The 15,439-nt window shown below is 35.8% G+C and overlaps 3 protein-coding genes across 5 annotated transcripts; 2 read left to right on the top strand and 1 right to left on the bottom strand.

Moving 5' to 3' along the window:
* Positions 2,981-8,024, bottom strand: LOC104714237 (succinate-semialdehyde dehydrogenase, mitochondrial). Of its 2 annotated transcripts, none has more exons than XR_755806.2 (20): positions 7,758-8,024; positions 7,402-7,515; positions 7,214-7,313; positions 7,026-7,074; positions 6,687-6,774; positions 6,466-6,576; positions 6,035-6,097; positions 5,828-5,938; positions 5,431-5,496; positions 5,247-5,324; positions 5,082-5,159; positions 4,787-4,853; positions 4,622-4,707; positions 4,414-4,446; positions 4,271-4,303; positions 4,012-4,112; positions 3,796-3,882; positions 3,600-3,706; positions 3,448-3,525; positions 2,981-3,172 (listed from the first exon to the last, which is right to left on the bottom strand). XR_755806.2 is itself a non-coding variant. In XM_010431525.2 (20 exons), exons 1-20 carry the CDS (start codon positions 7,857-7,859, stop codon positions 3,134-3,136), a joined length of 1,617 nt encoding a protein of 538 aa, XP_010429827.1. In that variant the 5' UTR covers positions 7,860-8,024; the 3' UTR covers positions 2,981-3,133. The 2 variants fall into 2 exon arrangements, 1 of the variants encoding a protein (XP_010429827.1); XM_010431525.2 differs by having other exon boundaries at positions 3,600-3,728; positions 3,792-3,882.
* On the top strand, positions 8,344-11,114 carry LOC104714238 (ALA-interacting subunit 5-like). The gene is made up of 8 exons (XM_010431526.2): positions 8,344-8,691; positions 9,206-9,264; positions 9,383-9,457; positions 9,571-9,684; positions 9,779-9,849; positions 9,969-10,266; positions 10,387-10,676; positions 10,816-11,114. Exons 1-8 carry the CDS (start codon positions 8,601-8,603, stop codon positions 10,871-10,873), a joined length of 1,056 nt encoding a protein of 351 aa, XP_010429828.1. The 5' UTR covers positions 8,344-8,600; the 3' UTR covers positions 10,874-11,114.
* Positions 11,371-15,438, top strand: LOC104714240 (ent-kaur-16-ene synthase, chloroplastic-like). 2 transcript variants are annotated; one of them, XM_010431529.2, is made up of 15 exons: positions 11,371-11,475; positions 11,594-11,689; positions 11,846-11,898; positions 11,979-12,276; positions 12,355-12,535; positions 12,651-12,862; positions 12,946-13,066; positions 13,174-13,271; positions 13,364-13,581; positions 13,655-13,770; positions 13,886-13,984; positions 14,154-14,369; positions 14,458-14,599; positions 14,694-14,939; positions 15,088-15,438. In XM_010431529.2, exons 2-15 carry the CDS (start codon positions 11,641-11,643, stop codon positions 15,400-15,402), a joined length of 2,364 nt encoding a protein of 787 aa, XP_010429831.1. In that variant the 5' UTR covers positions 11,371-11,475; positions 11,594-11,640; the 3' UTR covers positions 15,403-15,438. The 2 variants fall into 2 exon arrangements, with proteins under 2 accessions (XP_010429831.1, XP_010429832.1); XM_010431530.2 differs by having other exon boundaries at positions 11,405-11,475; positions 11,597-11,689.

A 15,439-nucleotide genomic window follows, 5' to 3' on the forward strand; every position in this document is an offset into this window, starting at 1 on the left:
TTTTTTTTTTTTTTGTGAATAATATTAATTAATAACTGGTTTAGTTAAATATATGTTTTATCGTTAGTATGGAAGAGAGAATTAAAGTTTCAGACTAGTAGTACGCAGACGTTCCTTTGTGAAAAGATACTGTCGCTATCTTTTTCAATTGTTTTTTTCTTGTTATCCCTCTCAGCTTGAATACCTTTGAATTATTTTTAATATAAAATCTGTGTAAAAGCACTATGTATACGTCTACATGAAGTAATTCATGTCTCTGTTGTCCCAGATTATTAAATTAATATCTAAAAACAATGAATCCAATACACCATTTTTCTGAAAGAAATTAACTTTACCATTGAGATCTTAGGAATTTGTTTGTCACATATAAAAAACGGGTATGGATTGGAAGCTATGTAATATACTATGTTATTTCTTACAAATTAGGAGATTTTTTTCTTTGTTCAATTTTGACGTGTATCAAAATTCACCTGAATAAAAGAAAAAAATATACACTATCCTTTTTTTTTTTATAATCTTTGGTTGTCTTTTATAGATATCTACTAATTTTATTTATAAGTATTTTTAAAACCATTTATCTAATACGAAAGTTCTATACTTTCATTTTTTTTGTACATAATTTCTTTACAGGAAGATATACACAACTCTCGACGGTGAATATATTAAACGTCCACATATTCCAATTAAGACCGCACGAGGATAGTCGTATATACTATATAGTATGTCTACACGTTAGATATCGTAAATTGGACACAAACGTACAATAATAGAAATATCTAACCAAAAAAAAATTGCACTAGGGGTTTATCATTTATGGTAGGGTAAACCTTTTTGGTTAATTATGAGCTGAATATACAAATTCTAAGCAATGATGAGTTTCGTTTTAAATTAATTGACCGTATATTTTGGAACAAGTTTATTATAGCTCCTGGTTCCTGCAATACCGTTAGGTGGGAATGGGATATATATATATATATATTTGTAACAATAAAAACGTTCTCATCGATTAGTTACAAAATTGTGGTTTACATCTGCAAACGAGATAACTAAAACGTTTTCATCAAGTACGGACACCACTAGTATACGCAAGCAACTTTTTTTGATATTTTCCCTGAATTCGATTGCATTAGTTATTCATATAACTAGCTCGCTAATCGCATGAATTTCTTATTTTGGTTTTTTAGTTTGTGAATATGTACAAATATGTAAAATGGTCAACCTAATAATATATATGAGTGGGAGGTCCCATGGCATATTAACATAGAATAAGAATAAGTCAATGAATTATGGCTGAGGTTGATATGCACACACACACACACACACACACACAAAAGAAGAGAATATTGTCTAAATGAATCAGAAAATTATATATATTATAGGTTTCATTATTAAGTATGAAGGGAAAACATGCAATGTAGCTCGATATTTGTCAATGAATACGAAAATAAAACGAAAAATAACAGAAGAATATTACACATACACGGACTATTGGTATGTGGAGAATTATGCATCAATGTGTAAAGATAGTGTTAATGTTGGGGACCTCTTCTTCTACTTATTAAAGCTCTTTTATTCTTTATTTTTAGTTTTTACCATATGTTTTTCCTTCTTTTCTCCATTAATTTTTATTTGTTTATTGGTTAAAGCTTGCTGGGGCTATAAACCCTTTTTGGCTTTTGTAGGACTGACGATTTGTGCAGCTATACATGGTAATACATTTTTCAGATATTAATTTACTTGGAGTAAATTAAAAACAGTATGTTTTTCTTTGCCAGAAATGTTAAATCTTGGATGTTGTAATATAGACGAATTATTTGTATAATAAAAGTAAATAATTATCGCACACAAATTCTGAGTTCTGAGTATGATAAAATAAGAAAAATGGTGTTAGCTTTTAGATTTAAAATAATAAAATCAAAGTTCAAATTGCATGAGAATTGGAATCAATTCTTCTCCTCTTTGATGAATAAAGATAGATTCTTATTGCGCCAACAATATTAAAAAAAATGAAAATAGAACTCCCGCGATAGATGCTAACCGTATAAATCTTGGCCAGCGACATTTACATAGTTTACTAGACTTTTTCCCCTTACTCCTTTTTGAAGATACACACATGTTATTCCTAATTATTATCACCATATATATATTTTGTTCGCAATCATTATCACTATTATTTACAAAAATTTATTTATAGTGATATGAGGTGGTGGTACATTATAGCATTAGCAAATCGTCCGCCTTAAGGTCATTTAAGTTCTTGATTAATAGAAGGTTTTTTGTGATGATTAAAATCGAAATATTATTGTGTGTTTAAATGGAAAGAAAGCAAAGTGTTTGTTTTTATTTAAACCAAGTAAAGCTAATGTTTAACTTTTAGCTAATTGTTGTTGAAGCAAACTAAGAGGTTATGAAAAAAGAAAGAAAGAAAGAAAATGAATTTAGTGACAATAAAGTAAGTCGGCTTATAAAAAAAATAGAGGCCACAGTTGCTTGAACTTCAAGCATCTTTTTTTGATGGTGCTTTCGAATTTCTTCTTCGAAATGAATATATTCCTTCCAACCTTCTTATCTTTTCCCCATATTTTTTTTAAACGATAAAGAAAAATAAAATCCCAAGTTTGGCAAAGAGCCATGTAAATCTATCGCTATTTTGAAACATAAACGAGCGAATAATTTTTGAATTCATTAATATTTTAATAACTGGCATTAAGTTTGATATATAGTCCTCCTAAACATTGTTTGTTGTCACATGAAACATAATATGACAAGATACTAGTTAAAAAGAAAAATAAACCCAAATACACATCGACTTAAAAGAATTGGTAATAACTGAAGCAAAGAACAACACCGCCTTTTTTTTTTTTTTTTGCCTTTTATATATCGCAAGCAAAAATTGTCCGAATAAAATATTACACAGATATTTCACGTAAAACAAAGATAAATAAAATGGAAACCCCAAAATATTATCTAAAAACCATGCTGAAACTGTGAAACATTTGAACCTTTATTTCATAACAAGTATCCTTTCAAATCCTTATTATGTTCCACAGCAAGAAAGAAAACCCAAGGGCTGAGCTTTTATTAGTAGAAGGATACAAACTTACAATTTCCAAGCTTTCTCTAACACACCAAATCAGTGTCTATTCATATCTCCCAAGCATACGTATTTGATCTGTGTCAAAGCCAAGAGCCCTCAATAAACAAAAAGTCATTTGCAAAACTTTATGCTAACAAAGAATTCAAAAAACAGATTCTCATCGATAGTCTCTGTGCTATGCTACAGTTGGAGTTTGGGAGCAATCGGAAAATGTAAAACTAACCACCTATAAGGCTATATAGCCTTGCATACTTTATTACGTCTTCATGTGAGATTTCTAATATTATATAAGACCAATTCGATCCACTCAAGCGTAGTTCAATAAGAGATAAATGGGTGTTCTGAGTTACCTCAAGGTATTCGTCCATACCATACTTGGATCCTTCCCTTCCAAGACCAGACTGCTTCACTCCCCCGAATGGAGCCACCTGCAATCAAAAGATGTAAGCAAATATGTCTGGCAATAATTAGGAGAACGCGGTTCTTTCATTTCTGGTCTTACCTCTGTTGATATGAGTCCTTCGTTCACCCCTACAAGTCCGTATTCAAGTGCTTCAAAGACACGCCAAGATCTTTGGACACTGTTTGTGAATATATAAGCAGCAAGTCCTGCACACACAACACATTTCCACTTATTATGTTAGTCCAAGACTGGACATATACAAGGAGAAGGTTACTAATATTACATGAAGACAAACCTGCAATTTGTGTCGTTAGCGAGTCTGATAGCGTCCTCCTCTGTTTTGAACCGAATAAGGGGAGCTACGGGTCCGAAAATTTCCTCCCTAGAAGAAGCAACATATGCAGTTCTTTTTTTATCACAAAAATGTGATGAACAGTAGATGTTTCTAGTTCATTCTTTAGAGAAACAAAAAGCTATAACACTACAATTATGTGAAGCTTTAAGTACTTACTTAGACATAATCATGTCGCTCGAAACATCACGGATAACAGTAGGCTCATAGAAAGTCATCCCTAGACTATGCCTTTTGCCGCCAAGAAGGATTTTTGCTCCCTGTAAGTAGAAGACAACAACAAATAAGATATTTCATCTAGTTTTCATATTAAAGGAATACCAGAATTGTGTCTTAATGAATGGCATACAAATAGAAAATATGAACTGCCTCACTTAGAAATCAAGGATAGCAAGGACGCAAATGAGAAAATACAAACCTTGGAAACTGCATCTTGTACGAATGACTCTACCTGAAATTATTAAGCATGACGAGTAAGTAAGACTATTATCAGTAGTGCCATCAAATATAATTGTTGTACATGGAAACCAAAACAGAAACTGGAAAGTACAACTAATGTACCTTTTGCAATGCTGCATCGTTTATAAGTGGACCCTGTAAGAATGTTGAAGCGACATATAAATTTACAGCAAAATAAAAGGGCAGACAAGAGACTTGGGGTGCTAGTTGACAGAACGTAGAAACGAGGTACCAATAGTGTGATCTGATGACTGGATTTGATAGCAAATAGCCTAAATTCTCAGAAGTATAAGATCGATAAAGGACTTACCTGAGTTGTCCCTTCCTTAAAGCCATCTCCTACTTCTAACTTTTGAACCGCTTCAGAAAAGGCCTCAGCAAATTTATCATAGATACCTGTTGAAAAGATATAACATGTTATGTTAATACTGGATGCAAGATCCAGGAGGGGTGTGTCGAGTATCCCAATACTTACCATCTTGCACAAGTACTCTGTTCGCACAAACACATGTCTGACCACTATTCCTAAATTTTGCTGCAAGCTGCAATCACAGATCAAATAGGTAAATAATGTTTTATGGTATTGGCAATCCCTATAGAGCTCGGAAAGGTGGAGCCTGGACGTAATTAACCAGATAAAAAGTAAGACACATCTCATATGGAAACCAGGATATTGTCACTTCCGAGTAATTTTTCCAGATGGATCAACATTTTGCATCTTTTATAGAAATCAATGCCCTAACAGTCTAACACGCATGACCAACACTTACCGTTCCCTTTACCGCTACATCCAGGTCTGCATCATCAAATACTATGGAGGGTGCGTTGCCACCAAGTTCTAGAGAAACCTACGCAAGAAAAAAGGAAGAGGTACCAGTTATATATGATCTGGAGAATATATGTTTGAATAGCACGATATTGTTGCTTAAGCATACCTTCTTGACAGTAGGTGCAGCAGCTGCCATCAACTTCTTTCCAACTGCTGTTGATCCTGTGAATGTGATTTTCCTCACCTACGTAGCACGAGAAACAAAACAGTCAATTGATAAGGTTACTTACCATGAATCACTAATGGCATATACATAAATAACAGGAAGTACAAAAGATAATTAAAGAAACCTGTGGACTTGTAAGTAAAGCATCCCCGATTTCAGGAGCATTTCCCATGACTACATTAAGTGCACCCTGTTGAAAATACCATTCAAATGAATCATGAAATGTTACATATACAAAAAAACAGGAAAATGCCAAAGAGATTGTCTGGTCATATAGTTCAATAGCACAAAAGAAACATTGTTAAAAACTAGCCTTCAAGCCACACAGTCATACATCAATGGGTCATAAATCAGATTAGGAGCCACATTGACAAAAATAGAAACGCTAGGTCAAATCAAATCACATGTTAAAACGGAAGACAACATTTTCAAACTTAACAAATTATCAGGTCAGCTCCCTGACATTAGGAAATCAAACTTGAGGAGACCGGATACGCTGGTTAATTAGACATATAAATTACCGGAGGTACTCCAGCTTGAAGTGCAAGTTCAGCAGCAGCAAGAGCTGTTAGGGGAGTAAGTTCAGATGGTTTAACAACCACCGTGCATCCGGAAGCAAGAGCAGGGCCAACCTGCAATACCATCAACCATCCACATAAAACTTAATGAAAAAAGTTCTACATAATCTATTAGAATAAGATTGAACAAAATGGTAAAACTAGCAAGACCTTCCGAGTAATCATGGCTAAGGGAAAGTTCCAAGGGGTAATTGCGCCAACAACACCAATAGGCTGCATAGAAAATCAAGAGATTCTAGCAATTGAGGCGTATACTAAACATGTGATATAATAAATACAGCCACATGACACGGAAAAAGAGTACATTAGGAATCTCCACATATGAAAGGGAATTCGCAAAACAAGATTAAGGTTCTCCAAGTTCTCATTTCGTATAGCATTGCTACAGAACTTGGAAAATTTTTTAAAAATGTGAAGGTGGTGGGTCGGAATGCAGAGCAAAGTCACAGATTTCCAAGCCCAGATTGCCTGGCAAATAACATCTCTACATACGCACTTCCAAGTTAATCTAAGGGTGCAGAATAGTGTCACTCACAAATAAAAGCTGCATATATAGAATTTAGAAGCAAGAATCGGCAAACCTGTTTTAGAACTAATAACCGGCGATCAGACAAATTAGGAGGAATTATATCACCATATACACGTTTTGCCTCCTCCGCATAGTACTCAATAAAACTTGCCCCATATGCGACCTGCAAACTAAATTACAGAATCATATATCGCTTTTAAGAAACGATTGCAACACTTGAGACAAGCCCAAACAGCACATTCAATGTTCTCAACTACAAACTGAATCATCTACCTCTCCTATGGCCTCCTTTAGTGGTTTTCCTTGCTCCAAAGTTATAAGTTGTCCAAGTTCTTCCTTGTGTGCAATAAGGAGGTCATACCTGTGTTTGGAGAAACGAAGCCGAAAGCCCATTGAAATTATACTATATAAGCAAGCTTCAAGCAAGATACCATATCTCTGCCCATATATTTAAAAAGTCTTAAAACTATATTCTAATTTCATGAGCAATTGACATCCATGGAAAACATTCCCGCATAGTGATCTTAGTCTGACCTTATAATCCTAAAACATCCCCATCCACACTACAATATGTATAAAGAGTATGCATTGCTACGGGATAAAAGTTTGTACCATCTCCGTAAAACTTTACTCCTCTCTCCAGCAGTCAATCTGCTCCAAGCTGAATGCCATAACATGTAAGAGAATTACAAAAAAAAATAAGTATTTTATCCCTCCCCAGCACATTGCCATCAAACATTAAGCAGAGACAGACCAGTTATAGGTATTATTATTAAGAAGAGAAGGCTAGGGTGACATACATGTAAAAGCTTCGTAAGAAGAAGCAATAGCGTCATTTGTCTCTTTTGTTCCCATACATGCAACATCAGCAACAATTTCACCGGTTGCTGGATTATTAACCTGTCAAGAAGAAGAACAAGGTCAAAAGATGTCAACAGAAAGCAATACAAAATACAAAATCAAGAGAGAGAGAGAGTAAGAGGCAGACCTTGATTGTCTTCTTGTCATACGAGTCAATCCACCTGCCTCCTATTAGACCTTGTGTTCGTAACAGACCAGAACTCCTGAGCTTCTCCGAAACGCTTTGTGCGTCCGTACTCATCTGATAATCAATTCAATTGACTCAAGTATCATAAACTATTTCGAAACACATCGGAGCGGAGGAAACCAAAATTGACCTTTCTGAATATTTATATCCTTCCACCATGAGACTTACGAGATCGAGAGAAATTTAATTCAAATATATAACCATTGTTCTGATATTGACATCAATCGGAAGAATCCACGAGAGTCATAATATTGGATATTACAAAAAGAAGAAACGACAGAGAGAAGATTTTAAACCTGGCGACAGTGAGAAGAAACAAGGAGGAGGGAAGTATGTGACGAGGAGACAAGCTTTCGACAACCGCCGATGGCTACACGCGCTGCTGCTCCGATTACCATCACCACGATACGATTGATTCAATCGAACGAAAAAGACTTTAGTGTGAGATTTAAAAGCTGGTGAAGCGAAGCTAAGCAACGAAATCAAACTGAGACAGGTGAACGAAGAAGATATGAGTAAATTAAATATCTTCTTCTCCAGTCTCTCCACCTGGAGGGGTCTTGAGATGAGAGTGTGATTAAAAAAAGGAATAAAATCATTAAAAAATATTGGAAAGTCACAAAATGACAGGTGGGTTATTTTGACCCGCTTTCGATTGGAATAAATTAATTAATGACGTGTAATCCACGTGGCACGTTAATCGTATCTGCCGGGTTTGTTCCAAAAACTTCCGTTTTTTTTTCTCTACACAAAATTCTCGTTTTTTTTATAAAAAAAAATATTTAAAAAAACTTTGGGTTTCCATATATTATATTTATATATTTGATGTGTATATATAATTTCCTTAATATATTAATAGATGGATCTTTCCCTCCCATGTTAACAGCAGCATTTGTCACGTCCTCTTTTTTTTTTTTTTCTTCTTTTTGCCTTTCTCAGAGTTTTACTTCTTCATCTAAAAGATCTATCAATCTTTCCCGAAGTAGATATAGATGTTCTCTCTCCCTCTCTATCTCTCGTGACCCAAACCTAACATTCGTCTTACCCTCTCTCGAGTAAGGATCTGTTCTCGCCGTCGTTTCGATTCTGAATCGCCCACACAAATTTTTTTTGATCATCTCTCATCGATTTCTTCGGTAATGAGTTCCAACGCGGCATCTTCCACCGTCGGAGGAGGCGGATCGGGTGAGCCTTCTTCCGGTGTGAGGAGAACATCTAAGCGACCAAAATGTGATCTTTCTATCTTTATCCCCCTCACAATTTTTTCTTGATTTTGGTTGATCCATCTTTGTTTTGTCGATCGTCTCGTCTTTTTTTCTTTTTCTTTCTTTCTTAAAATGCCGATCGATTTTTTTTTTTTATCACCAATTGATGCAAAATTTCTTGTTTATCTCCCGAGAACGGTTATGTGCATATGTAGATAGTTACGTGATTCTTTGGTTGTGGTGTTGTTGTGCCTCGATCGCCATGTCTTTTAATTTGCATGTTTCGGTATATATCATTGGCACATATCTTTTGATTTGTATTATGCATTCTTGTATAGTTTGTATATTCTAGTTTTGATTCTTCTTCTATAGACGGAGAAGAGAGGTTCATCAGCTAGGTTGTTGGATTTTGGAATCTTATGTTCGAAAACTTTACCATCAGTACTCATAAATATATAAACCAAATCGTATATATATAGTAGGTTTCGAGATTCTCTGTTCTTAAGAAACTTTTTTCTAAATATATTTCCTTTGACCAGATTCTAAGTTTACTCAGCAGGAGCTTCCAGCGTGCAAGCCAATTCTTACTCCAAGATGGGTAAAGTTCCATCACGGTTTTGTCACTTTCTTAAGCGGCACAAGTGCAATATGATACAAGATTTGAAAATAAGGTACTTTTTTTTTCCTGTTTTCTTATTGTTCATCGCCATTAACAGGTAATCCTAACATTTCTAGTCGCTGGGGTTGTCTTCATTCCCCTTGGAGTCATCTGCTTATTTGCTTCTCAAGGAGTATGTATGCTTTATCCAAATGTTTTCTCTGTTTTTTCTTTTTTCTAATGTTTGTTTCGCCAGCTTCGGTTTTGCGGTTTATATATTGAGGATTCGTTTCATTACTCTTGAAGGTCGTTGAGATTGTTGATCGATATGACACAGACTGCATTCCACCATCGTCTAGAAACAACATGGTCGCTTACATACAGGGTGAAGGAGACAAGATATGTAACAGAACAATAACGGTTGATATATATCCTCTTCTATGGCAATTTAGTTCCTTCCTATGATCAATTGAGTATACATATATATACATCTTTGTTTTTTTTTCTTTTCCAGGTGACAAAAGCTATGAAGCGTCCTGTCTATGTTTACTACCAACTTGAGAATTTCTACCAAAACCATAGACGGTACTTTGCCTGCATTTAATCTTAGTAACTCTCTTTCAAGTAATAGTAATTTGCCTTATTTGCACCTCAAAGTAATAGTTTCAGTTACAATTCTCTGGTTGATTATATATGTGTGTTAGGTATGTGAAAAGTCGAAACGATGCACAGCTAAGAAATCCAAGAGACGAGCGTGATGTGAAGACCTGTGCACCTGAGGATAACGTGGGTGGGGAACCAATTGTTCCATGTGGTCTTGTTGCTTGGAGTTTATTCAACGATACTTATAGCTTTTCAAGAAACAGCCAACAAATTCCTGTGAATAAGAAAGACATATCATGGAAGAGTGACAGAGAAAACAAGTTTGGCAAAAATGTCTTCCCTAAAAATTTTCAGACAGGAGCGCCTATAGGCGGTGGAAAACTCGATACTAATAAATCGGTAACAATTAAAGCCTCCAATATATATCTATATATCAATTTAGATAGATTCATTATCTGATATTGGATGTTAACAAGTGTGGTTAATTAGAGTTCTTCTGTTGGATATATGTATATATAGTTGAGTGAGCAAGAAGACCTCATAGTCTGGATGCGAACGGCGGCTTTGCCAACATTTAGGAAGCTGTATGGGAAGATTGAGACGGACCTAAACGCTGGTGATACCATAGTGGTTGTGTTGAAGAACAACTACAACACGTACAGCTTCAATGGGCAGAAGAAGCTAGTGCTATCAACAACTAGCTGGCTCGGTGGAAGGAACGATTTCCTGGGGATTGCTTATCTGACAGTAGGCAGCATTTGCTTGTTTTTGGCTGTTACATTCGCCGTATTGTATCTAGTTAAGCCAAGGTACGTTAGCATGATCATCCCCTGCTTCCTACTCAAGTTCTTATTTATTTTGTTAAGGGTTGGCTAGTGAGATTATTGGATGTCATATATATCATTTTAGAAAGTGTAGAGTGAAATGAAATTGGGTTTCTGCTTTCAGGCAACTGGGAGATCCGTCGTACCTTTCGTGGAACAGAAGTGCTGGAGGTTTACAATAACAGAGTTGTTCAGGGCAATCAGGCGTGATCATCCCCTCCATAGTCAAACGGCCTAGTTTTGTTTGACCTAACAAAAGAGAGAAAGAGAATATATAGTCCGTTTTATAATTTGATATTGTTGAAAACAAACGCTTTTTTTTTTTTGTCATGTCGTTGTTAAGATAATGGACAGTAAATGGCGTTTAGAAAATAATGTAAATGAATTTAGTTCGACATTGCATTAACCAGAGAATTTTGTTTAGTCTTTAAGCCTTAACGATTTGATGATATGTTGTTGCAGTTTCGTGGTGATTGACTGATTGATTGGTTTTGGATTAATAAGAAATATTTCAGGATCATTTACTTGTAATAATTTTTAAAAACTACTAGTATTTGTGTCGAGTCCGCGATATCTACGGTCCACATGTCAGGTTGATATCTAATATATACACTAGTAGAATTTTTTCCTCTTTTTTTCATTATCTTTTATCGTAATCTAATTGGTCAAAAACAGATTACTTTGTATATTAGTAATTAATCTTTTAGTATTAAAAAAAAAGATTGATTTCCAGATATTTTTTTTCGGGTCATACGGTGGTCAAGGCTGCTAATTCGTCGGAATTGTATTTTGTTTTCTCTGTAGCTTTCATTTAATTTACTTAATTTCACGATTTGGGAATTGGCTCCTCTCACTCACTGTGGTTGTTGTTGTTGTTGCTGATGATGATGATGACTTCTCAGCAGGTTGCTAAGCCTACGACGCCGTTTCGTTTGCTTCTGGTTTCTCCATGTCTATCAACCTCCGCAGCTCCTCCGGTTGTTCATCTCGGATCTCAGGTTACTTTCTGTACTCTCTCAATCTCTTTATTCTCCGCTTGCATGTTTCGTGGATTTAAGTAAACTGACATCATTCTGTAGGTTTAAAGCTACTGTGCGAATTGTTCCGCAATCGAATTCTGTTTGATTTTGATTCTCTCTTGTTTGTGTGCGCAGCTACTTCGGAAAAGAGATTGGAAGCAGTACAACGCACAAGATCTAACAATGTGGTAATTAATCTTTTTTTACAGCTGAATATATAAAGGATAATTCTGGTTTTAGACCAACTAATATTCTTAAAACTATTCAGAGCTTTGAGCAAACAAAAGAAAAGATTAGGAAGATGTTAGATAAAGTAGAGCTTTCTGTTTCGGCGTACGATACTAGTTGGGTAGCAATGGTTCCATCACCTAGTAGTAGTTCCCAGAATGCTCCACTTTTCCCACAGTGTGTGAAGTGGTTATTGGAAAATCAACATGAAGATGGATCTTGGGGGCTTGATGATAATCATGACCATCAATCTCTTAAGAAGGATGTGTTATCATCTACTCTGGCTAGTATCCTTGCGTTAAAGAAGTGGGGAGCTGGTGAAAGACAAATAAACAAGGGTCAGTTTCTTTTTTCTGTTTTGTTACTAGCTATCTGACTTTTTGGAAGATTCATGGAATGATGAGTTTCAAATCCAGGTCTTCAGTTTATTGAGCTGAACTCTGCATCAGTCTCTGATGAAACCATACAGAAACCAGCAGGATTTGATATTATATTTCCTGGGATGATTGAGTATGCTAGAGATTTGAATCTTGTGATTCCATTGGGCTCAGAAATCGTGGATGCCATGATACTGAAACGAGATTTTGATCTTAGAAGGTTATATTATACTCCTGGTCTTTTATTTGCATACTCAGACGAAGCTGAATTATTTTCATGTACACAAGTCTTCATTTGAACAAGTTTTGTTGATTTAATATTTGATGACTGATAGTGAAAGATTTTCAAAGGGAAAAAAAGCATATCTGGCCTATGTTTTAGAGGGAACAAGGAAGCTACAAGATTGGAATCTGATCGTTAAATACCAGAAGAAAAATGGGTCACTGTTTGATTCTCCAGCAACAACAGCAGCCGCATTTACTCAGTTTGGAAATGATGGTTGTCTCCGTTATCTCTGTTCTCTCCTTCAGAGATTTGAGGCTGCAGGTATATCTATTAACATGGCTATCATTTCCGTTGTACGTTGTATCTAAAAATTTCCACTGCTAATAAGTTTGCTTATCATTCAGTTCCCACAGTTTATCCATCTGATCAATATGCACGCCTTAGTATAATCGACACTCTTGAAAGCTTAGGAATTGATAGGGATTTCAAAAAAGAAATCAAAAGCCTATTGGATGAAACCTATAGGTAAAAATCAGCGAATATTGAAACTTGTTGTGATGGTTTTTTAGTTTAACGGTAGCTTTATTTTATATATTCATGATTTTTGGAAGCTATCATTGACCAATAAACAGATACTGGCTGTGTGGGGATGAAGAAATATGTTTGGACTTGACCACTTGTGCTTTGGCTTTCCGATTATTGCTTGCTCATGGCTATGACGTGTCTTACGGTGAAATGACCTCTTTCTTTCGGATGCATATAGCCTAGTTTTGAGTAATGTGCATGTCCGTGTAATATGCTGATACGCTGTGTTTGTTGCAGATCCTCTAAAACCATTTGCAGAAGAATCTGGTTTCTCTGATACTTTGGAAGGATATCTTAAGGATACGTTTTCTGTGTTAGAATTATTTAAGGCTGCCCAAAGTTATCCACATGAGTCAGCTTTGAAGAAGCAGTGTTCTTGGACTATACAATATCTAGAGATGGAATTGTCTAACTGGCTTAAGACCTCTGTTCGAGATAAATACCTCAAGAAAGAGGTACATAATCTCTTTTACTTATCTATCTTCCTCTTTTACTTATCTATCTTTCTGAGAATCTTATCTTTTTCAGGTTGAGGATGCTCTTGGTTTTCCCTCCTATGCAAGCCTAGAAAGATTAGATCATAGGAGAAAACTGCTCAATGGTTGCGTTGTTGAAAACACCAGAGTCACAAAAACCTCATACCGGTAAAAACTTAAGTTCATTTCGTTGTAGCTTGCGTTCTTTGGCATACTCAGCTTCCATTAAACAACATTCTTATAAGGACATCAACTATCATTCTTGATTTCTTCTGTGTTCTAGTTTGCACAATATATGCAGCTCTGATATCCTGAAGTTAGCTGTAAATGACTTCAATTTCTGCCAGTCCATACACCGGGAAGAAATGGAACATCTTGATAGGTGCACTCCCAGCTAAGCTTTTTGATTCATTTAACCTTCTTGCATAAGCTAACTAGTTTTACTTATATAACCACACACTTGAACGAGTTCACGTCATGGCTTCAGGTGCTACTTTTATTTGTTATATGAGCATATTCATTTGTCTATAATGCTGCTCACCAACTTGCAGGTGGATTGTGGAGAATAGATTGCAGGAACTGAGATTTGCTAGACAGAAGCTGGCTTACTGTTACTTTTCTGGGGCTGCAACTTTATTTTCTCCAGAACTATCTGATGCCCGTATATCTTGGGCCAAAGGTGGAGTACTTACAACGGTTGTAGATGACTTCTTTGATGTTGGAGGGTCCAAAGAAGAACTAGAAAAGCTCATACACTTGGTCGAAAAGTATATTGATTTGCCTCTTTCTTTCAAAGCTCTTCCTCTGCTCTGTTCCCTCATAAAAGCATAATTAGTCTTCCCTTACAAATTTCAGGTGGGATTTGAACGGTGTTCCTGAGTACTGCTCGGAACATGTTGAGATCATATTCTCAGTTCTAAGGGATACAATTCTTGAAACAGGAGACAAAGCATTCACCTATCAAGGACGCACTGTGACACACCACATTGTGAAAATTGTTAAGTATCTATAATCCCACACGATTATATTATCTGTTATCATATCCTAACAAATCATCTGAACATAGTTAATTCGCACATTATCGGATGCAGTGGTTGGATTTGCTCAAGTCTATGTTGAGAGAAGCCGAGTGGTCTAGTAACGAGTCAACACCAAGCTTGGAGGATTACATGAAAAATGCGTACATATCATTTGCATTAGGACCAATTATTCTCCCAGCTACTTATCTGATCGGACCACCACTTTCCGAGAAGACAGTGGATAGCCACCAATATAATCAGCTCTACAAGCTCGTGAGCACCATGGGTCGTCTTCTTAATGACATACAAGGTTTTAAGGTAAGACTGTTCTTAAGATTTTAGACTTTGAACTACAATGTACAGTTAAATGATGGCAAAGACGTCTAAATCCAACATGATAATGATAATAAACTAACTTCTGCTCATAGATTTAGGATTAAGTATCCCTTTTGATGTTTTTTTGCAGAGAGAATGCAAGGAGGGGAAGCTGAATGCGGTTTCATTGCACATGGAACACGAGAGAAACAGTCGCAGCAAAGACGAGATCATTGAATCGATGAAAGGTTTAGCAGAGAGAAAGAGGGAAGAATTGCATAAGCTAGTTTTGGAGGAGAAGGGAAGTGTAGTTCCAAGGGAATGCAAAGAAGTGTTTTTGAAGATGAGCAAAGTATTGAACTTATTTTACAGGAAGGATGATGGATTCACATCACATAATCTGATGAGTGTTGTTAAATCTGTGATCTACGAGCCAATTACCTTGCAGGACGAATCTTTAACTTGATCTGGCAGGTCAAAAATAAGACTTTCGTCTTCTTTTT

The sequence above is a fragment of the Camelina sativa genome, chromosome 9 (genome assembly GCF_000633955.1).
Source record: "Camelina sativa cultivar DH55 chromosome 9, Cs, whole genome shotgun sequence".
Classification (NCBI taxonomy): domain Eukaryota; kingdom Viridiplantae; phylum Streptophyta; class Magnoliopsida; order Brassicales; family Brassicaceae; genus Camelina; species Camelina sativa.